Here is a 25,705-nt window from a genome sequence, read left to right on the forward strand (position 1 = left end):
GAGATATTCACATTTCGGACTTCTCGTAAAAGGCTGTTGAGCTCGACATTTGTCATTGACCGATTTCTTTATGAATTAAAACTGAAGGATGCCCTTGTCCAGGACTCCTAGAATGTGAACCGGTCTCTCGAAATCTTTGCCTCAATCTGCCAGTGGTTGTGTGGTGTACGCCAAACAGATTTGCCACTTCACGATAACTTTGTCCCTGTCCAACTAACTCGGCTATCCTTTCAGCTTCGCATTCACTTAACTGCCCAACTCTATTCATTTTTTGTTTAACTAGTTGGTACAACAATAGAATGAAAGGAATATTAAAATATGCATAGAAATAAAATTTTAAAAAACCACATAAACAGTTATTTGCTGATAAGAAATTTTGCTACGTTTTATCGTTAACATATAAAATACTTTAACTTTTTGTGATATAAAAAAAAAGAAGCCCAAAAGATTAACATTTAAGGTTTTGATATTGAAATAAAGGGTGGTGCGTTATTTATGGCTACGATTTTATATGATTATACAACGCAAAGGGTACAAACATATCATGTGGATTTCGCACTTCCTGGGGACCAAAATTTAGCTCTCAGTGGAATCTTGCAAAATTCTATATAGAAACCAAATAATACAGAATCAAAGTGTCAACTCCTCTTTTTCATTAATTTACAGGGTGATTTGTAGAATCATTGGCTATAGTGTTACCACAGCTCATGTGATTTTTTAAAATTTCCCATGATGTAGTACTCTACTATAAGCATTCGACTAGTATTAGTTCAACTCATAAATTCCAGGACCAGCTTTGGAAAAATCAATTTAGAGACTCGTATTGAATATTGCACCCTATATATAATTTTTTTAAATGCAATTAGTGATTTTCAATCTACATAAGTAACGAATGTACCAATTTTTAGTGAAGGATCACGAATATAATGACGTATCACATGGTAAGGTAATAATTCAAACAAATTTTATAAATTTCGAATATTTTAACTGAAATGAGTACCTACAACATAATCTTATAGGTACATCATAACTGTCACTTTGTATAATCTCTAAGGGCAGAATGAATTGTATCCCAATTTTGAATATTTAGACAAAATGTGTTGATCGTAAATGATTAAAATATTGTCAGATAATTACTCATTCTATCAACTGTACTAAATAAAAATAACGAACAATTCCAAAAAGTTTTGATTTCAAGATTGGCGTTGAACGGTTGACGTTTCTAGATAATTCATAATTTTGTCATTATTAACCATTATTTATATTACAAAAATATATATTTCTTTTGTGTGTATCTGCGCTATTTACTACTATATTATCTTTGGTATAACTTCTATTACTTTCGTTCAATATGCCAAAATCAGTTTTCGACCACATATTATGCCGACATAATTTTTGATATGGATTCTTTAATGGTAATGGTAGAGTTGCTGCTAGAGAATATCCCAGGAGATTTCCCGATGTCATTTAAATATCTAGGAGCGAACATAAGAAGTAATAGAAATCTAAAGAATGAAGTAGAAGCCCAAACAAGAAAGGCTTGACGGATTAAATATATGACTACCAGGAGCAAAGTCAGAATATTCAAAACCTGTTTGAGATCAATAATGACATACGGTATAGAGACCAGAGCAGAGGACACCATAACTTAGCGGCTTTTAAGAACTACCGAAATGTGAACGCTGAGATCAATAGCAGGACACACATTATTTGACCATAAGAGAAATGATGATATAATATGTGACATCCAGGATGTAGTGAGATGGGCGAGAAATCGGCGAAGAGAATGGAGAGACCACGTGGACATAATATCAGATGACAGGTAGGCAAAGATTGCTAAGGATTAAAAACCGAATACATCCCGACCACCAGTACAACTACCTATAAGATGGTATTAAAGCTGGTCTTCAGCATTCCAGCTGCATCTAGGCAAACATTGATGCAAACACAGGACTAAGTTCTAACGTACTATGAAGAAGAGAAGATCCTGATCGTCGAACTCTCAGTCATCCAACATTTGGGTCAGTTTTTGATTATTTGCGAGAAAATTGTACTTTTCGTAGTGATATGTAGATGAAGTGCAGGAAGATGACAACACTATAAAAAAACATTTGTACCCATATCATATTCAAATGGTTCGGCGACTACATCCTAGAGATAAAATCCATAAGTTGGAGTTTTGTAGATGGATTAACAATCATCGACCAACGCTGTACAGGACACTATTTAAAGATGAAACCGAATTTACGAGAGATAGGATAAATAGGTAATTCACAAGTGTGTGCAGAAAAAATCACCATGCTATCCGGGAATCTTGTTCCCAATGAAATTTTTGGTAAAATGTGGATTGGTGTCATAAATGAAGAATTAGTAGGTCCTCACTTTTTTATCGTCCGTCTATTCGGATTATATACAAAATATTTTGCCGAATCTGCTTTAAGGCAACAGGTGGATAGAACGTGAAGGTACTATTCAGTGGTCTTCAAAATCTCCTGATTCCAATCCCGCTGATTACGATATTTGAGAGCGATCAAAACAACTAATTTATACAAAGAATAATAGAGACTGTCGGGTACTATTTCTAGAATCTAAAATTATTTTTATTTTGTTGCAACTATTGTATTTTTTTCAGTTTTCATCCATGCGTCTGAATTACACAATTTTAATAATGGTTCAAAAATTGTTGCTCATTATTGTTATTGGTTACAGTTTTTTGTTAACCTGGATCACATTCATTGTTGTTTGAAAGTTGATCGAGTTAATCGGGTCACCAATAGGTAAATGCGATCATCAGACGGGATGTCTCATTTGTCTATGGTTCTTTAAATATTAAAAATTATTTATTCCCCTTAAATGGCTGTCTACTATTCATTCTCTTGAGCAGCGTCATTGACAGGTTACTGAAGTTTGTGGTTGCGGGATTTCAGCATAAAAATAGCTTATTTGTATTAAACTTTATTGCCAAATCCGTGTGAGGGAATAGATCGTTGATAACTGCCCAATTACAATTGTATTAAACATCTAGGATCCATTATACAACTAAATAAATATCATGGAAGAATTAACGCACAAAAAAGTGATAAAAATCAAAAGTGCTTGGAGATCATGTTTTTAATTTCAAATTTCCGCCGAATTCTTCACAATGCATACCAATAAACAAGGTATAAATATTTGAAAGGCGGTGTGTGAATCATTTTTCACAATGAGTCAATGCTTGTTTGCTGATTTCTTACAAAATATTTCCATGGAATTTCACGAATTCTATATTTATATTGCAGCCAATCGATATTCATGAGAATAATTCACGACGACATTTTTATCAACAATAAGAATTTCAAAACGATATTTTGGCAACAACGACATTGTAGAGCGCATAAATTATTTCACGATCCCCGAATAATAGATTTTCAAAAACACCTCAATTTTTTTTACTTCCAACAGTTTTATGAGTGTACTGAGTGTTTGTAGCTTCGAAAAGTTTCATCATGTTTCTATTTTCAAAGAACTTATAATTTCGTAAATAATAGAACAATGCTACTTAATTTATTTTTAGATCTTTGCTTTGATGATTCAAAATAATTTATAGGATATGACGTGATAATATGGTTGTAATTCATCAAACTGCACCGATCAACTATTTTTCGAGCAATATTTTTTCGTCCGTGTTAAGGATTTGGTTTAGTCAGATTAGGTGATAGTAGCCGGCTATTCCTTTTGTAATAAACTTAAGACCGACAATATCTTTAACAAAGGAAGAAAAGAGCTTTCAAAAAGTATATAACAAGCTTATTATTCGCTTTTAAAAATTTGGGGTGGTTTGAAAATGATTGCAAATTGGAACAATATTTTTAGATTGAAGAATACCATTTCGAGAATCAAAGTTGACGTGTTCCAGTAATTTATATTTTTAAATGGGCGGATGTAATTTGGGCGCTAAAGGATTAATGTACTTTTTACAACATGTAAACTAGGCCCCAAGACCGAAGGGTCATTTTAATCCTATGAGTATTTTGGGCGTTAACCGACTGAAGTACATGATTTATGAAATACAGTGACCTATTATCTGAAAAAATTTTGCTACTTTGCACTTTTTTTAAATGAAAAATCTACCCTTAATAAAGTTTCCTCAAAACATTTTTGTGACATTCTACAGAATAAAATAAATTTTATATTTCTCTATATTTTTATTTAGTACTTAAGTACATATTACATATAAAATAAGAGATTTACATAACCTAACCTACTTAAAAATCTATCAACTTTCCCTCTGTTGGGTTATTTTATGACTCGACCTACCTGCACTTCTTAGCGCCGAAAATACATGTCGGATTATCTACCCTTCTTGGTCAGACAGGTAAAGAAGGATGGTTAGCGCCCAAATTACACCCGCCGTTTTAAATAAACCAATATAATCAATTGATTCCTTTTGGCTCTTTTATACTGTATAATTACGAGAATATGTTAGTAATAATGTTTATTTCTAACGGTTTTAAATGTATAACAAATTCAGATCGTACAGTTTGTCGTCCTCACTTATCGACTGGTTTAGTAGCACATCAGAAAGGTTTGAGGTGAATGCTGGTGTTTTCCAGGTATGTGGGTGATTCCGTTCTAACTGTGATATTCAATGTCCTGTATTGTTTTTTTGTACTAGTCATTAATTAATAATCAATTAATAAAAATTTTGTGTTAATTGAATAATTCTTAAGATATTTAAACATTATTTTTATACAATATAACTTGCCACTTAAAGAAAACTTATACTACATCACTTGAATGTCAGTACCGTGTCATGTCCATTCCTAGAATTTACCGATAAATTATTAATTTTTTTTGTCGTAACAAATGATTTAAACTAATTACCTTATAAATTCTAATGTTTATGATCAAACTGAGGAAAATTGATGCACTTGTTGTTTAATATCTTAAGTTACCATGTCAGTACCGTGTCATGTCCATTCCTAGAATTTACCGATAAATTATTAATTTTTTTTGTCGTAACAAATGATTTAAACTAATTACCTTATAAATTCTAATGTTTATGATCAAACTGAGGAAAATTGATGCACTTGTTGTTTAATATCTTAAGTTACCATGTCAGTACCGTGGATAAATGAGTCAGTACCGTGGAACTCAAAATCCGACATTTGTGTCTTGCTCGTGATACTTTGAAGTTGTAGTAAATTCCTCTTAGAGTTTTATTTTTACAGTAAAATAGATGAATAATATGCATAAAAAAGTTAGAAAAGTTAAATTTTAAAATCTTGAAATTTTGAATACAAAAAATCACAGTTAGAACGGAATCACCCATGTATCTTGCAACTACGCACCTGTACATCAACAAGCTACTCAACAAAACTGCAAACCCGATCTCTAGGTTCGTACTAATCCTAATGACTTGAAATAAACACCATTTTTCTTGTAAAATTAAGTTTTGTTTATTTTCGTTCAAAAACAATATACTTTTTTCAAATTTTCCAAGCTATTGAATGTGATGGCATTGTGGGTACTCTTAAAAATATTAAATTAGTTCGTTCTCCCAATTTCGCTAGTACGTTTAGAATCACTATCATCAATTCCTCGTCATAAATTTTGAAACGTCAATTATATTGTCAAATGTTATATATATGAGAAAAATTGAGACAAGCTGTATTACAAGTTTCTTAAAACCAATTTCTCAAGATACCAATCTAAACATAGACTTTCAATCTATTTCTATCTCCTCTTAAACTATCAGCAAAGCATATTTTTGATAAAAATAAGACAGTGTGTTCAACAGATGGTTCGATTAAATAATAAAGCTCCCCCATTCAACAAAACTGTTATCACGTGCGCATAAAATTGAATATTTATGTTTTTCAAATATGAATGTCAAAATAGTTGATTAATTTGGCAAGATATAAAGGAGCAATTATTTTTAAGTGTCTATTAATATCCCGAGGAATTCAGTTATTAAAATTAGATGTTTTCGTTGTACCGATTTATAGATCCAACTTTTTATTTGGCGTGAAACATTACGGTGAAATATTTTCATGGAAATATTTGATCATTTTGGCCTACGTGCATTACAAAATATGTTCGATTTGCTGCAGGTATAAATTGATATTTTTAGAGACATGAATTTTTGGATTTGTGACAAATAGAATTGACTGAGTCTAAAAGAGGAATTAAATATAAATTCATGTTTTATGTTTCCATAAAAGGTGATACCGTCTCTAGGATAGATAGAATAGTCCAGTCATTTTAGGTAGATTTAGGCAAGAGTCTCGGTAAATACCCAGCTATAAAGTCGTTTAAACTCGTTTATTTGACATCCTAAAACTCCTCTCAAAACTCACATATAATTCGATGTGAGCAACTTTAAAAATCGGGGTGCAAAAGTCAAAAAAATCGATTTTTTTCACATTTTTTACAAATAGGTTTTATGATATTTGTATTTATTATCAATATTGCAGAACATGAAATTCTCGAATTTTAGCAACAATTGCATTATATTTAAATATTTTTCTTATAATTATTTATTTCCAATCAAGTATAAATTAATTTAATAGCACTCACCTGCCCGTGTACAAAAAATTTTAATCATTTTATAATTTAATTTTTATTTATAATAATTATTCTTAAATAAATAAAAAATAATAGGAAAGAAATAAAAATGTAATTAATGTTCAATAAAAAAATGTCATTCGATACATTTGTGATTGTTAAAATTAAAAAAACAAATTAAAAATAATTATAAGGACAATAAGTTCTAATTTCAATTTTCTTCTTCTTCATCGTCGTCGTCTTCTCACTGAACTGGACAGTTTTCTTCTTCAAATGCTGCTGCAAGTTCATCCAAATTATTATTATTTTGATCGGGACTACCAGTTGATTTGAAACGGGATTCTAACTGCTCGTACTCTACTGTATCTCAGAAACGATTCACCGTATGAGAAAATTTAATTTTTCAAACAAAAGTTATAGAAAATTTGATGCTTTACAATATTGATAATAAATACAAATAGCGTAAAACCCATAGGAAACAAGTTATTTGCAAAAAATTGTGGAAAAAATCGATTTTTTTTACTTTTGACCCTCGATTTTTAAAGTTGCCCACATCGAATTATATGAGTTTTGACGGGATTTTTAGAATGTCAAATGAACAAATTTAAACGACTTTATAGATGGGTATCTCGATTTTTCTAGGGGAACTACCTTAAATGACTGGACTAGAAACCTGAAAAAAAATTTAGGTGTTGAAGAACACATTTTTTACGATTTTGCCGCAACTACTTGCAACATTGTATTGAAATTTTATACGAATATGTTTTTGAAGCTGATACATCCAATGAATTTGTTTTTATGTCTGACTCTCATAGAGTGCGCTAGTTACACGATTCGTACCAAGTAGCATTGAACATAATTTTTTCAATATTAGATTTATTAAGCAAAATTCAAGTGAACTTAAACATGAATTAATTTTACATCAAAAAGGTACTCTGGATAAAACTCGACACTGTGTACCATTTTAGCAATATATTGATTTGAAAATTATAAAGTAATACCCGATGATAGTATGAAGTAAGAATAAATGTATTAATTAATCAAAATATCACAAGATGAAAATTTTTAAAAAAGGTAATAACATAAAATAGAATTCAATAAGCGTAGGTAATCAAAATGTCCTTCGTTTTCACGAATACACAACACAGAAGTTATTTTTTCTAAAGAATGGGAGTCTTGATGTGAATTTACCTCTGTAGCATAAACTTTTTCTTGTAGGTACGACCAAACTTTCCAGGTAGAATGTAATTAATTTGTTTAAGTTGCTGGGCCAATAGGTTGGTTATCTTGTAGTTGAAGAATTCATAGTATGACCTTGTATGGCTGTCATCATTTGTCTTTTATCTGTCCATGCTATTCTTGGGAATTTGTACGGGAGTACCTCAATGTTCATGATTCGTTGAGTGGTCTGCACCTGACTCCCTGTGATTTATTCCTGTGGGGCCTTCTCAAAGACTGCGTTTTTGCAACAGGGCCACGCACCCTTCCCGACCTCCAAACTGCAATTTAAGAAAAATTTGAAACTCTTCGCGGACAGCTTGACATGCTCCGCCGAACCTGACTCTCCGTTGAGAAGCGTTGCCGTAAATGCATTGATCAAGATGGACATCAATTTGAACACTTACATTTACCCTTTTTCGAATTCTTTTTGTATTTTTTTAAATAAGTTCCTTGTGCATTTTGTTCTCTAAATGCAAATTTTTTGCCTGACTCATGCTGACCTCTCTATGTCTCATTGTTATAAAAGAAAACCCATTATTATGTTATATTGGCAATCATATTTAGAAGTTTGTAGGATAAAACACCCTGTATATAATAATTCATAAGTTGAATATCATATATTCCGACAATTCTAGTAATTTCATTATTTTCAGTGCTCAAGAGGGCATTTTCAATGTTCGATTCGAGCAAGAAAGGTAATATAGACACAGAAAAAGTCAGGACAATACTTACCACCCTCGGTCATCATTATGACGACTCTGAATTAGACGCTCTGATATCAGGAGAAGATCCAGAAAGTAAGTATATGGATTGAGTTTATCGATTTGGAAATTTTTTTCAAGGGTGCTTAATAAATCCAGTTTACACACGCAGTCAAAGTTATACAAAAACTGCTTCAAGCTATATCTAGAAAAATCTGGACAATGTTGAATGTAAAAATATTATATTTTTTGAGCACCTAATCAGCATAAATTTTGATATAAATAATGTTTGTTGCAAAATACCATTTAATGAAGTTATTTTATTCAATCGTAAAACTAAGTTATTTCATTCATTGTAATATTGTAATTTATTTATGAATTTATAATTTTTTCTACAACTGCTATGAAAATCAATTTTTTGTCATCAAAATAACACTTATTTGGAAAGGATCTCGAGCGGTATAAAACAAGTCCAGACTTCTAAACTTTGCAAGTTTATTAATACTAATCCTATCGATTATCATTTCAACTAATGGGTTGATCATTTCATTCAAGAAATGTAATTTTTACATAAAACTTTATTATTTCTTGAAAAGAATCATCACTGGTGATGAAAAATGGGTCCTGTACAGTAACATAGTTCGAAAACGATCATGGAGCTAACACGATGTACCAGTACAAACCACATCGAAAGCTGAAAAAAAAATAAAAAAAGCTCATGCTGTCAGTTTGATTGGATCCCAAAATTTTGTGTTTTTTGAGCTGCTTCCAAGGAACCAAACGATCAATTCTGATGTTTACTGTTAACAATTAATGAAACTGGATGAAACAATCAACGACAAACGGCCTGAATTGGCAAATCGGGAAGAAATATGATTACCATTTAGTTCGAAGTTTGCAGAATTATTTGAATGGTCAAACTTTCATAAATGACGGCGACCTTCAATCGCACCTGGTTCAGTTTTTTGCTGATAAGGACCAGACATTTTATGAGCGCTGATCATGAAGCCGAAAGAAATATGGCAAAAGGTCATAGATCAAAATAGAAAATAGATAATCAATTAAAAACTATTTGTTTTATTTTATTAATATGTAACACTTTAACTTGAAAAATTGAATAACAAAATTTTAAATTTGCTTCAAAAAGAACATATGGGATCATATGTCTTGTGGGTATTTATAAAAAACAACTTACATTTTCACAGCAAAGAGACACAACAGATACCTCACTTTTTGTTCATGAAAAACTATAATTCTATTTCTTCTTCTGGCTATTACGAACCATTTGTGGTATCACACCGAACACTGTGTATATTATTACTATACCAAAACGTGAAACTGACTCTTGTTGAATGCTGGTTATTGTTGAATTGATTCCGACTTTGGCCGATGATACGTTTTGTCAAAGCAACAATTCAAATTTTCAGTGTAGATTATTTTAATCTGAAGCCACTATACGACTCTTTATTTTTTTGTAAGTGATAGATAATTATTTTTCTCTTAATGCTAAATATTATCGAAAAATATCTTTTATTCATTCCAATGTTTGTTAAATTTGAAACTCTTCAAATGCGAATAAAATCATCACGAATAATGATTCACTTTTTCTGCATAAATTTCCATCTTGATTCAAATTATCATTACATGGGTGGGTTTTCTCTTTATGGAAGTTGGATAATAAATTTTTTGAATCATTACACAAAAACGATCTCGTTTCAAATCTTTAAGAAAAGATTTAAAGAGCAAATTTCGTGAGCTTTTTCATAATTAATGGAATTATAAATGAGACTCTTGTATGAGATTTAATACCGAGTCAAGTGCGACGTAAGTGAAATATATTAGCATAAATTTTGAGATTTCTGTAAGATAAATCAGCAAGGATTGTAAAATAGACGGTAACAGAATAGAGATGAATCTATATAATAGAAAAGTGAAAAAATTAGTATAAGCTATTATAATAAATACAGGAGACTTGATTGAATCAGTTTTACTATATAAACTGTACAACGTTGATTAAGATTTTCAGGTTTTTGAATAAAATCATTACAGCATAGAAGATAGGTCGCCGATCTAAAATCCGTTTTACCGATACTACCACGGCAAATGCTCTTCCGAGTTGTCCAGCATAATACCACCTAGAGTAGCTTTTGCGGGACCTATTCGACGACTCCTTCCTTTGGAGACGTGTGAGCCTGAGAAATCAGTTACCAAACACAGGTATCTCCACACGGCCGGTACCAATTTCTCGAGTGTAAAAGGGTGTACCTTCTTTTGTTGTGTTGCTTTTTACATAAAAAACTATAGTTCCAAGGAATTGAAACAAAATGAGTAAAATGTATATAGTAATCGAAAATCAAAAATAAATTGCAAAGTCAACGTTTTTCTACAGCTGAAGAAGTGGTTGATGCGTCAAATCACATGTTTTGGAGGTTCAAACGCATGCAAAAGTATATTGATTTTAATGGAGAATATTTTAGGATGATCTGAAAAGATAGATTCGATTTTCGGTAACTTATTTTCAATGTTTTGTTTGTTTTTGTTGTAAATATAAGAAATGTGCATATCGATACCTTAATCTGCAGTATGCTCAGAAAAAAATAAGCCATCGAATAGCAAAAGAATCATATCCAGAAAAAATTTTGCGCGCCACCGTAGCGTAGAAAGAAAATGTTCTAAATCCTGACTGGTTAACCACGTGACGCAAATATTTCAAATTCAAAAGTGTACATGTAAAATAAAGGACAGGAAAATATTCAAGTCAAGGCGCAGGATGAGATTTGTGTGCAGAACATTGTCCTGCAAAAACAAAACACCTTTGGATAGCTTTCCGCGTCTTTTCCCTTCAATTTTTTCCCGTAGAGTGGTCAGTAATGTCGAATAGTAATCTCCAGTTATTGTTCTACCCTAATCCAAAAAATCATGATTACTCCATGGCAATCCCAAAAACTGAAGCAAGGACTTTTCCAGCAGATTTTGGACATGTGTTGAAGTGAAAAACTCGTGTCGTGATCATATTGAAAATAAAAAATAACTTTTGTCCATGGAAACCTTCGACAGGCGGGTGATTCAAAATACTAGCCAGGTTGAGTTTTTTTTAAACCGATTGCCAACGTATTGCTGACTTGTTCGCAACCACTAACCAACTGGTTGGTGATTTGCGTCAGAAATGATTTACTCTTGAGTTGATCCGTGTGTATTCGACTCAATAATCAGTTCTGTAATTTGTTATTTACTTCATAGTTATTTGGTCCATTACAATTCTCATAAATAACTGTCAAATGTTTATATAGAAAATACAGAGTGAGTTTTATGAATTGAGCGCCTCAATTATCTCGGAAACGGCTTGTACGATTTTTATCAATTTTCAGTTTCGTTAAACTTCTTTACTAATTTACTAGCAGTAGATCTTGTTATGGGATTTCGGTTAGGATATAAATTATTAAAGAGGTTTTTCGTTAAACAATAATAATTTATTGGAACCTCAATTTTGTTATTGTAGCATTCATAGCCACTTAAACGTATTATTTCAACTACGGGGAGATAACGCAAATGTATCTAAAACTCCGAAATTATGGCATTTAGGTATAGGGAACATTAGGTTAAAAATAACAAGTATTTTTTAAGGATTTCGAAAAGCGAAAAATATAAGAGTGATCTATTTGAAATAACAAAGTTTATTATTTTTCGGGAAAAAGAAAATATCTGACAACAATGTAAATACCACCATAATACCTGCCGTATCACAAAACCCTTGTACACAAAAATTTATTAAAATCGTACAAGCCGTTTCCGAAATAATTGAGGCGTTCCATACATAAAAGTCACTCTGTATATTTTTCGAAAAGTTGAAGAACAAAAACATTTTCGATGTCTAAGTTTTCGATCAAATTTCTAAAGAATTTTTAATTCACCGAGCAACTTGGTATGGAATGTGCTGTTAAATTGATTCGCAATTGAATACAACGTGAAAGTCTTTCAAGTGTTATCAAGGCCCGCAAGAATGCGATTTAGAGGACAGCATTATAAAATACTTTACCGGTGAGTTTAAATTGGATTGGTATACAAAAAATAAAGCGGTTGAATTATATAGATTCTTACAAGAAAAACTAAAAAGATACTAAGATAGACTTTAACAGATTGATGCAATTTCGACTTCATACATTCTAAGTTGGAGAAGCTGTATTCGAAAAAATATGCTTATTGATCTCAAAAGAAGCTTTGAGCCCCGCCAATCATGAAAAGTATAACCCACTTTCAGTTAATTTTTAGTAAAGAGGATCTAATCGCAAATCTACTCTGATAGTATTCAGAACTAAAATTCTGAGGATCTGACTAACACCTGAAATCTCTACTAAAACGATTTTAAAAACATTCGAATGTTTCAAAGTTTGTGATACATTTGAAACATTCGAAATTTCACAAAATGGTCTAAATCTAATTCTAATGAATATTTATAAAAATGTATTTTGTTTTTAAATCGTTAAGGTATTCAAATAAGTTGGGAATCCTTTGGTGTTTTCCTTGTAGCTTGAAATCAATTCGTCAGCGTCACTTGAAGATGGAAGGTCTGCTGAAAGTTGTGAATCTAATAAACGATTTTTTATTTCCGTAGCCCTGAACTCGTATTGAACTTCAAGGAGAAAAATATTGTCCTTGAGTTGTGAAAGGTCTCTGAAGACGATAATTTGGTTATTAAAACTATAAGTTTGTTCTGAACGTAATCTTTATTTATTAAATGCTTTTTCCAGCTTCCTTTTTTGATCTAGAATCATCGGCATATGCATTTACCTGATATTCACAATGGTATTGTAGTCTATAACTTAATTCGTGCGTTTTTTTTTGAAAATTTGAGCGTTTATTTGAGAAAAACATGTACAATAGTATTATTGAAAGTATTGCCCATCTGAAGCTATGACCTTTTCCCATCTTTCTGGCAATTTGTGGATCCCATCCTTAAAGAACTGCGCCGGCTTGGCAGCCAAGAATGAATCAAGCCAATTTTTGATATCTTGCTCTGATGTGAACCGTATTCCAGTGAGGGTGTTCTGCATCGATCGGAACAAATGGTAGTCAGAAGTGGCAAGGTCTGAGCTATAAGGCGGGTGAGGTAAATCGTCCCATCCACTGTTTACCAAATATTTCTAAACCGGAATAGTAAATGGAGCCGAGCGTAGTCATGATCGAAAATTATTGCCTCATGTCTGCTCGCATATTCCGGGTGTTTTTAGGCTACTGCTCACTTCAAACGGATTAATTATGTTCGGTAGCGTTATCCATTGATGGTTTCACCCGGATCTAACAACTCATAATACAGGATACCCTTCTGATCCCACCAAATAGAGAGAATTACCTTCGCGCCATGTATATTCGACTTTGCCGTTGAATTGGCTGGATGGCTGGACTTCACATATGATTTTATGCGCTCGAGGTTGTCGTATTGGATCCATTTTTCATCACCAGTAACAATCCGATGCAAAAATGACTTCCTTTTGTGGCGTTCTAGCAACATTTCGGATATGCAAAACCGCCTTTCGACGTCTCTCGTTTTGAGTTCATGTGGAACCCAATTTCCTCACTTTTGAATATATCCAACTGTTTTTAAACGTTTTGAAATGGCTGCTTGAGTGACACCCAAAGATTCTTTTCGTGTTTGGCAACAATCTTCAAAGAGTAATACTTCCAGTTCTTCATCTTCAAACTTTTTTGGTTGCCCAGGACGTTCATCGTCTGCCAATCCAAAATCATCACTTTTAAATCGTGCAAACCACTTTTGGCACGTTCGCTCAGCTAGAGCATGATCACCATAAACTTCCACCAAAATATGATGACTTTCGGCAGCATTTTTCTTCATATTGAAGTAATGAGAAGAAGAACTCCCCGCAAGAACACTTTCTCAGGAACAAACTTCGACATATTTGAGTTAAAAAAAATTATTATTGTTAACGCTTCAAATGAATGACATATACTGAAATGGCGTACAATAACAGTATCTTTTCAACGCAAGTTCGGAATATTGGAACGATGTAATATCATACAAGTTACGCCATCTCTTATCAAACCGCACGAATTAAGTTATAAATCCATGGCTTCAATAAAAAGTTCAGCTCTCCCTATAATCTTCTAGTACCAAATTATGTACATACGAGGTTTGATGATTATGTAATGTGACTAATGTGACAACCCTTGTTTCTCATTTTTTAAGGTTCTTAGTTTAAAAAAATCATTTTTTGCTTGTTAGTTCAAGCTAATACTTAAGATTCTAAAACGGGGTTTTGTTTCTATAAACAAATAATTTTATATCGTCATATAAATATTTTCAACAGCCACCCTCTCTGAAATTATAACTCTCGACGACTTTTATCTTAATATACAATTTCGTATTTATCTTGAAAAATAAAATAGACCAAATCACATGTTATACAGTGATAAATATTGTTGCGTGACATAGGAACCCTTTTCAAATAAGAAATAATAGTTCCAAATACATAAATACATTCACATACAACGAATTACGTTGCGCCTATGAAAAATTAATTTAAATACTTTGACATTTTGCAGTATATCTTTCTTTTTGTGCATATGTGTGTTGGTGATTAATAGGAGAACTTTATTTTTACTAGGAAATACATTTCCCGATAAAATTCCCGCTATAATATGGAATTGGATAAACCCTTGAATTTATGTATAAATACCTAGATATAATCTGCTCACAAATGTCACGGCTCGAGCAAAAGAGTAAACTAAATTCCATTACCATACTATGAAAAGAGTTGAAAATTTAGTAGCTACAAAGCTTGTTACATACAGGGTGGTTGATTAGTGTAATACAATTTATTCCCTTCTTTGTCCTCTGAGTTATCAATTTAAAAATTTGAAGGTTTATAGGTATGAATAGTCTTCATATTTTAAAATTATTTACATTCCAACAGCGTGTTCTAGAGTGCTCTATATTTTATTGCATACCAAAGCAGATGATGTGGTATTTATAACTAGAACGAAACAGGATCTGAAAAAAATTTGCCCTTTTCTTCAAAAAGAAAGCAAAAGAATATTGACTGAGCATAAATGAACAAAAGGCCAAATATATAGAGATTGGAAGGGATCTGAATAGCTGCAACCAATTCACGCATTTACAAGACAGTTTACAACCAACGGTGTTGTAGGGCAGTGAGTGTTGGATCATGAACAAAAAAGAGGAAATTAAAATAAACATATTAGAGAGGGAAATCCTAAGAAGGATTTTCGGAGGAGTGCAGGAGCAAAACTGGTGGGGGGAAGAACGAACGCAGAGATACAAGAACTGTATAGTCAAGCTGATATTGGATGTGTGGTTAGAGCAAAAAGACTCCGTTGGATGGGGCATATATATATACCCAGAATGGACGAAGACAATTGGGTGAAAAGTTCCTTGTTGAGGAGAGAAGGGGCGAAAAGGAAAAGAGGGCGTCCACGGAGAAAATGGATGGAAGCATGTAGAGGAGATTTAGAAAAAATAGGAATAGGGAACTGGCGTGAAGCAACCAAGAACTAAAATGGGTAGCCTGTTGAGCTGTTTATATATATTTCTAGCGATCCTCAGATGATCTGCGTGCATCTGCAGATGAACTTTTGACTCCCTTTGTTTAAAGCATTATCCACAAATTGAATGCGTGTACAATACATTAGAAGTAGTTGCGACTCCCAGAATCTTCTGACTGAGTTATCCCTGAAAAGCAGCTGAAAAACAGGGTTTCAAAAATCGATCGGGGCTGTTGTTTTCGAGAACCAAACTAGGTGAAGAGTAAACCATGCAGAAGCCTACATCCACAGACTATAATTGTAAAAGTTTGTTAAGATATTTGTTATGAATCTTTGACAGTAGACATTTCGGCTATATCATGTAACCACGAGGTTCTTAGAAGTTCTTAAATGTTTTATACCTGTACGCAGGCTTTGAACCACCTGCAAGGGAAGGAAATTGTGTTTGGGTTCCTGTGTAATAAACTGGGGCTGCAAATGTTGATATTGGTCTTATGATTTGTTTGCATAGTACAAGTTTTATTTTTGTGGAGAGTTAACTGTGTTTGCATATTAGAGGATAAAGTCTGCTCATTGAAATTTAAAGTTTTAGCACTTGTTTCGCGAAGTGTATTTCCTTGCACAATAGACCCTAGGTACTTTAGGATATTGCTTGGAAAGATAGTTTGCTCGTTAATGTGAAACTGGTATTGCAATGAACTGTTTTTACTAGCTATACGTCTGAGATGCAGATACCCCGTTTCTGAGACATTTATAGGTAGTTTATTGTTTTAGAAATATGGGAAAATTTTGTTATTTTGATGCTACAAAACATCAACACCAACGTCTCGTCAGCGTACATTGCATTGATGGGGTATAGTTCCGCCATGATTATAAAAATGATAAAAAATTAAATCTAGAATATACACATTTTTCTGTTCGGCATATATTTTTGTTATCTGTTTTATATATTTTGTTTGTTGCTGGGTCATTTGATTGCTTTTATGAACATTTAAAAATCAATTAATACGCTCTGATAAATAATATTATTCGCGTGTCCTGTGTCCTTTCGTTTTAACTTATCTTCATCCTTCAAGCATGCTCAGAATGGCTTCAAAAGATTTCAAAAATAATGCAGAATCTTTCATGGAATTTTATGAGTTGGGTGATGTCTCTGCAGAATTAGATTTGTGGTACAATATGTGGAAGAAAAAGAATTTAGCAGAAGACAAATTAAAGGACATTGAAGTGGCTGCACTTTGGAGGAAGCTAATGATTTTTCCCTGGAACACGGCACGCACTGCTAATATTAAGTGCTTTCCCATCCACTACTGCTACTGTGGAACAATCGTTCAGTACCCTACGAAGGGTGAAAACCTCTGGATAGACTCTGGGTGGGTTTGATGAGTGTACATTGAAAATTTTTGAAGGAAAATCAGGGCTGCATAGTGAAGAAAGTTTTGGAAAAATTTAGTTTAAACCCAAGAAAAATGTTATTACTTCAATTTAAGTATAATTAATAATCTCAAAGTTTTGTTTTCATTTGCCTTTTCTTTTTATCCTAAAATTTTACATTTTGAACGACCATGGACCATGACCATGGTTTCCCTCCCTGTTATAAATCCTGGCTGCGCCCATGTTCATGCCCTACACAATAATAATAAGAAGAAATAAATTTAAGAATGAATGAATCTGTTGCAGCAAAAGCATTCGAATTATAGTAATAATCTTGGAAAATTATTCATTTCATTGATAGTCGTTGACTGATACAGGGTGAATCAAAATACTAATACATTATTTCGTCGTTTTTTTTAATGAACCACCATGTATTTTATGCGAGTATCGAAAAGTACTATCAACATACTTGATTTTTTATTCAGCATTTCCTATACCTGAAATTATTAGTTCTTGAGATATTTTGTTTTTTTTCTGCAAAATAATGATTATGTAACTATATCTAAACATTTAACAAATAACTGGATCAACAAACTAATCCCAGAGTCAGCTTTCGGAAAAGGAAATCATGCTGAGAGCAAGTGCTAAATCTTATTCAGTAGAGGAATAAGAAGGAAAATAAATGTGATTTTCATTGACGAATAAGTTACTTGAAAAACAGAGGATTGGGAACGTACTACTATTATTACGTGTTTTTTAGAAAGCCGTCGTTTTCACATCACACTCAATTAGAAAAAAACAGGTTGCAGAGTCGTTTTCTCATTTTCAAAATAGTCAATAAAAATTATACCACGCACATCCCAAAAAACCGATGCCATGACCTTGCCTGTAGATGGAACGGTCTTTAGAGCTGGTTCTTCCTTTTCAGTCCATTGTTTTGATTATTCTTTAGTTTCGATTGTGAAATGATGGACCCACGTTTCATCCATGGTTATAAAACGGCGTAAAAATTCGGCTTTACGAGTATTCCTATTAAACATTGCCAAATACTCGCTGGAAACATATTCGCGATGCTCTTTTTTTCCATTGTGAGCATCCATCTTGCTCACAGCTTTCTAATAACCAAATTCTGTTAATATGCGATGCACCGCACTTTTTGTAATGCCTACTATGTTTGCTAGTTCGCGCGTTTTCAGTCGACGATCATCCACTACAGTTTTGTAGATTTTCTTGTACATTTCTTGAGCCGAGACCTTATTTATTCGACCACTGAGATGCTGGTCTTCGCAGGTCCTACTGCCTTATTTAAACCTTGCTACCTAATATGTTAATGTTGATAACGAAGGAGTAGTCCCACCCAGAGTAGAATCTGGTTCAACTTTTATATTGAATTCATTGAAAACGTTGACTTTTGATAACTGCCAAACAAATTCTAAACAACGTGGCGTCTTCAAACTTGAAACACATGCTGTATAGATAGTGTTTTTTCTAATACAGTGGTATTTTTCAAGCAACTATCGCCATCTCTAGGTCATGCCAGGTACTTTTAGAACCATCCTCGTGTAACTGTTTTGAGGTTGTTTAGATGAAATTACAGCTTTGGCAAATAAGAAACCGGTCTCTTGAATACATCTTATTCTAATATTTTGAAGTAGACAATTAAACAAAACAAAATTGATATAATTTTTCCTAATCTCGAGGAAAAAAGTTAACGATCCTGCAGGATGAAAACTGAGTTACTGTTCTTTATTTTCCACATTTTACCGTATTTTTGCAAACGTGGATGTTTGTAAATCTCTACCACTTATTTTACTCGTACAAAAGGATAAGTTTACATTTAAACTCGATTTTATATCGTACAGTTGGGACCTCGATGTTTATTCGTTGTAAGCAACACTATAATTTTGCTGAAAATGTTGAATAAAATACGCGTAGCATTCGATGTGGAATCGTTTCAGGAGTTTGGAAACTTGAGATGCGATCATGGCCGTATCCATAAAGTGACGTCTATCTTTGAAAGTTATATTGCAAGTTGTATTCGTCTCAGCAAAAAAAAGTAGAACGGAAGATTTTGTGGAAATTTAATGATACCATACAGCTGCCAAATTCAAATATTACCAAACGAAAAGGTCAATATGCAATATAATATATGAGAAGATGAATATTTTACTGACAGAAATCTTCGAAATGTAAAATGAGATTTTCGTTTAAAAATATTCGAAAGAATTTGTTTTTCATCGTTCATAGTTTTTGGGTATCAAATGCAATGAATGAAATGAACGAATGAAAGAAATTTAATTAAAATAAACAAAAAAATAAAACATAATATACCTGACGTAGAAAGTGGTGATTTTTTTGTTATCTGTTGTTAACTCTAATGTAAACAGCTTCACTTTATCTTCAGTTTATAATTTGCTACTTAAATGTGAATTATTAAAAAATCTAATTTTAAAACAGATGAGACCTAAAATCATAAACATTTAGCGGTTTCTTATTAGGAACATGGCAATGAAACACCAAAGTGGACTAACTTTAATATATTTTCCGAACTCTCGAATAATTATATATTCATTGTCATTGTCTGGGAAATAATTAAGATTTTCGGTGGTTTTGATTTTTATCAATTCCTGTAAAAATTTTCAAATTCATAGGTTTCAAAATTCATTATTCAATTTGAATTTTACAAGAATTTTTTCAAATCAAAACCACCGAAAATCTTAATTATTTCCCACACAATGAATACATAAGAATTCGAAAGCTCGTAAAATATAATGAAGTTAGTCCACTTTGGTGTTTTATTGCCACGTTCCCCGCTCATTATATACAATATACAAACTCTTCGCATTTATAATATATTAGAAATTAAACCAAATCGCGCGTGCCGAATTTCTAGAAACAGCGTACCTTCACTAAGAGATGTATTCGCTTTGCTATCCGGTTAAACAGTTTGAACCAACGTTTTACCTGGGTTCTTGTAACAAAAAACTTTTTTTTGTAAATAATTTTCTTTATAAGATATTTTGTCATATTATCTTTGAGTAGAAATATTTACATATTATATTTCATACCTCTTTTGTAGTATTGTATGTACTTGTTGGTGACATACTGGACTCCTGGAATTTAAGTTATTTAGCACAGTTTAATTTGTCCTTTTGTTGAACTATTTTTATATAAACAAATTGAATGTTTGGTTTATTTTCTATTGAGGTTAAGTCTTGGTCTACAGGATGCAAGCATTATTCGAAATTTGCCAGACGTGGTATAACTGGCTGCAGAATTATGTTGCTGTAAGAGCCAAGCTGCTTCCCTTTAAAAGGTTCGAGCAACATCACGAATTAAGTTATTCGTGCAGTATTTTTGTAAATTTTGCGGATATTCATTTTTAGTTGTTCAGTCTGTTGAAAGGTTGTTTTGATGAGTGATTTGTTAGCTGGTGTTTTTGTAATTGAGATATTGTTGCACCTGGCTCAAGAAGTCTGCTGCTAACTTCATTCATATTTTTATTTTCACTGTCAACCGATGTGGAATTTTTCATTATGGATTTGATTCTAAATTTTTAAATTGGAGAGGTAGTTACTTTGTCCTTTGGTCAGCGACCGTGGCAGCGTGAAGATTGATTTCTCAAGAGATTTTTGAAAAGCGGGATTTAGCTAGCCTAAAGGAGCCGATTTCAAAAATTCTGGAATATAAAATTGTTAATTGACTTCTAATAAGGAGAAGGGAACTAGTTTTGGATATAGGACCTTAATTTGTATTTAACGTCAAACTTTGACTCGTGGAACTAACTAGTCCGGGACAATTAACTGAATGAATTTCTTTAATTTCTTACTGCATTCCACGGATATGGTCCTATTTGTATTCTCCTGACATGTAGGTTACAGTATATCGGAGAGGATTAAGTGAATTGCATGTTATTAGGACGTAAAGAAGGTTATGAAAGAAAGATTAGACTTTTTATGTTTGTATATATGTCTTTTTAAATGCGACGGCACATGTAAATATTTCTGCTACAAGAGGAAAGTTGCTTTGTAGTGTCAGGATAGTGCTTTCAGTCCAAGAGTCGCTATCACAACAGACGCTATAACTTAGGTAGACTTCGAATTAGTATATCTGGGTAGTCACTGGGGACTACTTACCAGTTTTATAAGAAAAAGAACTACTGTGATTAACAATTTTCTTCTGATAATAAAATCATGCTCAGTAATTGAGTGGTCTTCGGAGGTTGAACAATCTTTCAGAGATGTATCAAAATGCTAGAGCATTTGAGAAAAATGTGTTAAACTCAATTGTCAGTTGCACATATTAATTTTCTGGCCTGTTGTGAATTGAAAAATGTAGATGTACTTTAGTGAACTGGTTTTCTCAGCATACTTACGAATAAAATCAAAAATATGGAGCTCATCAATTTTGTGGAGCAAATTTTCAATGATCAAGTCAAGCGCACTTTTTAATAAATATTTTAAGTTAATGACATATTTAGAACGGAAAGTGAAGAGTATCGTCCCTTAAAAATCAAAAACTCTCACACATGATATGATAAATACTTGATAGTTAAGGTTGGAACTATTTTTCGATTATTTGGAGCCTGTCGGCGTGGAGAATTATGTAATTTATCAGAGGAAGGTATCGAAAAAATTAATAAACTATTGGTTATACAACTTCAAAACACAAAAATGAAAATTAGTCGTTCTTTCTATATTATTGAAAAATATGTTGAAAATTTCTATAAGTACATTGCACTGCACCTTTTGGTTCTCAAACATCGTCGATGTTTCTTGGATTACATGATTAAAAAATTCCCTACCAATCAAATTGGTATAAATATATTCTGGAAAATGCCTTCTATTGTTGCCAAATTTCCCAAAATACCAGAACCAAAGCAATAAGTCTTCGTAGATCCTCCTCTTCTTTGTTAGTAGAATCAGGAGCAAATATTACGGAGATAAAATAACATAGTGGATGGAAGTCTTGGATGGTAGCCGAGGTCTGTTGATCATTCCATCGATTCTATAAATACCATTGTGGAAAAATTCTCTCAACCTCTAAAAACTCAGCAGATTTAGGAACGTCATTATCCAGTATTCTACTAGTTCCCTAACGTCGAGAGGCATTAATATTAGCAATTCATCTAGTTGTACGATTAATATTGATGTTCAAGGTAATGATTGCTAAATGGTGATAATAGAAATTTGCAATTTCCAAAATTATTCTTTCAATTTTATCTGATCTCACCAATATTGATAACACTGTGTTAAAAATTTTTTAATACAGAAACAATCAATTTCAAAACTGTCAGTTAATGTAGCATTCAACTCAGAGTGTTGTGTGTTCTATTCCAAAAACAATGTGATGTATAAGAAACGTTTTAAACAAAAGTTATAGCAAATTCCATTCTCTGTAATATTTATAATGAAAGTAAATAGCATTTAAAGTATACGAAATATTTACAAAAACCGATAATGGCCTATACGAGTTATCAGCTTATTTCTTATTTCGAAGTGAAACTCCTAATATGACTGGACTATAATGAAAAATTGCTGGTGTTTTGACCTGGATTCATGCCAATCGCTTCGTTAGTTAGTTAGAATGGTACTTAGTTTGATTATATCTAGCCAATTTTTGCAAGAGTAATTCATGAAATTGTTATTGGTTTTTTTCATGTCTGTATGGTTTTATATAATAAATATCATTTTTTTCCACAAAATAGATTTATATGGATTAGTAATGCTGGCATTAAAATTCAACTCATTCAAGCGGTAACATTATCGTTTCTTAGATTCGAAAAAATGCCGAGGAAATGTTTTTGATTTAATGATCATGCGTACTTCTAATCAACATGTCATTTACTTTGTAATTCATTTTGCAGTGTATATTATAAGATTTCTAATATGGTTTTGTTAGCTTTACTTGTATGTAACGGAATCTTTGAAATCTATTCTCTAGCACTTCAAAATACGATTATCCCTGCAAGGAGCACCAGGGAAGCTTGTAATCGAATCTTTGTACTCGTTCTTTCACCCGCTTTAAAGATTCAAATAAATTCAATAATTTACTCACTTGTAAAGAGACTATGAGAAGGTGCAAATTTTTCTCGTTCGTCCAACAATAACTTTCCATTGATGTAAACTCAGAAACGGAGTTTATACTATACTTAATAAATATTTACTGATGACAAATACGGACTTTAATCGATTTAAAATTATCATTCTGAGCCTACTGTCCACAAGATGGTGGGCATCCGGTTAATCATGCTGTTGCTAGTTTATTGTCTGTTTGTTGTTGGACAAGCTTATGTAGTAGCAATTAATCGCGTACGTTTCTTAGACGGCATACTAATGGAAGAAATTATTTGCTAAAAAGAATAAGATCTGATATTCTAGTTATATATTTCCAAGAAAACCTTGAAGGATTCTCTATCATTGTTTCCCTGAATACTAGTTCTGATGTGTTTCTGCTATTTTCAATAACAATATATATATTTATTTATTTGGTAACATTTTTTTTCTTAAATTGGTATGACATATATTTATGTTTGAAGTTTAAGCACCATATTTCAATTAGTTTGTGTTGTAAGCTGTTTGTTTGTTTACAATGTCTGGCATTATTGACTAGAGAACAGTGGCTACAGATTATGGCTACAGATTCGTTGGAAATGTTGCAGAAGTGTTTTACACAATCTAAGTTATCCCAACAAAGCATTCAGTGAGGGTTGCGGAGTCGTCGATGCAAAAAGTTCGTCTGGCATCATTCACTACAGAACAAATATTTAGCAAGAAAATAAAACGTAGCTGAGTACCCTAAAGAAACTAAAAAAATCGAGTCAAAGTGGATCAAAAATCGAAGTAATGCTCTATGTTTTCTTGGATTATCGAGGTGTGCTTCAGCATGAACTCATTCCAGACGGTCAGTTGCATAAAGAGTTCCACTTGGCCGTTTTGAGGCGTCTACGTGAAGCAATTAGTCGTAAACGATCAGATTTGTGAGCAGACAATTCACGGATATTTCACCAAGATAATATACTGCCATATTCAGCATGATTATGACTGGATTTTTGGCCAAACACGAAACAAGAGTCATCGTTCAGTCAAAGTATTCGCCAGATTTGGCTCGCTGTAACTTCTTCTTTTTGAAGCTGAGAAATCATGTTCTGAGGAATTTGCTATGAGTCCATTAAAGCGATAAAAAGTACTTTTTGTCTATGCCAAATTTCAATTTATGTATATTCTGTTTGTTAATTAGACACAGTATAAATATACACTTACGGTTAAAAGCTTTTGCCGACCCTCTGCGCGATACAAACAAATAAAAAATGATTGAATTTGATATTTATATTTTGAAGAACATTATATAAATGAGAATATAGTGAACAAGTTCGATAAATAATCGTCTATTAGGTTCCATTTGTTTTTCATGATATTCTAAAGGTGTGAAGTTTGAGTCGGACACTGCTTTCTAACTTTCCTGTCCAATTTGTCTCACAACAACTCAGTCGGGAGACTTTGACGTCCAAATCATTACTTTCAGAACATTCTTCTTTGGCAATTTTTTCAAATACTCTCTGCATAGCTTCAAAGAATGCTTGGGATCGTCGCTGGCCAGAAAGTATACATTTTCACTTCATATTTTTTTGTAACCTCATTTTTTCTCAATTTTTATTGCGTAACAGTCGAGACTATACCTGGATATAACATCCGTTCTTCTTTTGATCTGCGTACTAATACTCTTTTCATAGATCCAAAAACCTCAAACTTGGACTCCATAAAACTTTCTTCAACTCTTCATCTGTCCAATTTTTATATTCTTCTGCTGACTGCAATCTCTTAATTTTAATATGACGAGGTTTATCCACTACCATCCTTCCAGCATCTCTCCTTTTCACTTTATAAGTACTCAAAGGCAGCTCCCTAGATTCATTGATCTGAGCTGCTATCTTTGGCTCTAGCTTACAAGCCATTATTGGTCCAGACTTGGTGCAACTGTGGGATGATAACAATGACCCTCGCTGGGTTTGCAAGCCTGGACCATGCCTAGTTGTCTAGATAAATCCAAGACTGGTCTGCAACCCTGGGCCAGGCTAGTTGCTTGTATAAATAGATTTTTAATATATTGTTAATAAAATTATAGTTTTATGAAAAATTTCTATTAAAGCACTATACTAATTAATGCCCATAAAAATATTAGTTGGCCCAAGATAAGCCCCGTCGTTCTAGTCTGGGGGTTTCTACATTGGTTCAGTTGATAATATGAAAGATAAATATTTTAAAGTGTAATATTTTGAATCTTAATGAATGGATTATGAGATGGACAAAAACTTTGTACTAGTAGTGTATAAAATGTCTTTGTCA

General features: G+C 32.6%; 2 protein-coding genes across 7 annotated transcripts in view; one reads left to right on the top strand and one right to left on the bottom strand.

The window, feature by feature from the left end:
• Window positions 1–25,705, bottom strand: part of LOC130897628 (neo-calmodulin-like) — a 265,862-nt gene that overhangs the window by 35,455 nt on the left and 204,702 nt on the right. The window lies entirely within an intron of this gene.
• Window positions 1–25,705, top strand: part of LOC130897632 (troponin C-like) — a 58,918-nt gene that overhangs the window by 5,428 nt on the left and 27,785 nt on the right. The window contains exon 3 of the mRNA XM_057806583.1: window positions 8,421–8,564. Coding sequence (XP_057662566.1) covers window positions 8,421–8,564 — 144 coding nt within the window. The remainder of the gene's footprint in view (window positions 1–8,420; window positions 8,565–25,705) is intronic.

The sequence above is a fragment of the Diorhabda carinulata genome, chromosome 8 (assembly GCF_026250575.1).
Source record: "Diorhabda carinulata isolate Delta chromosome 8, icDioCari1.1, whole genome shotgun sequence".
In the NCBI taxonomy this organism is placed as follows: Eukaryota; Metazoa; Arthropoda; class Insecta; order Coleoptera; family Chrysomelidae; genus Diorhabda; species Diorhabda carinulata.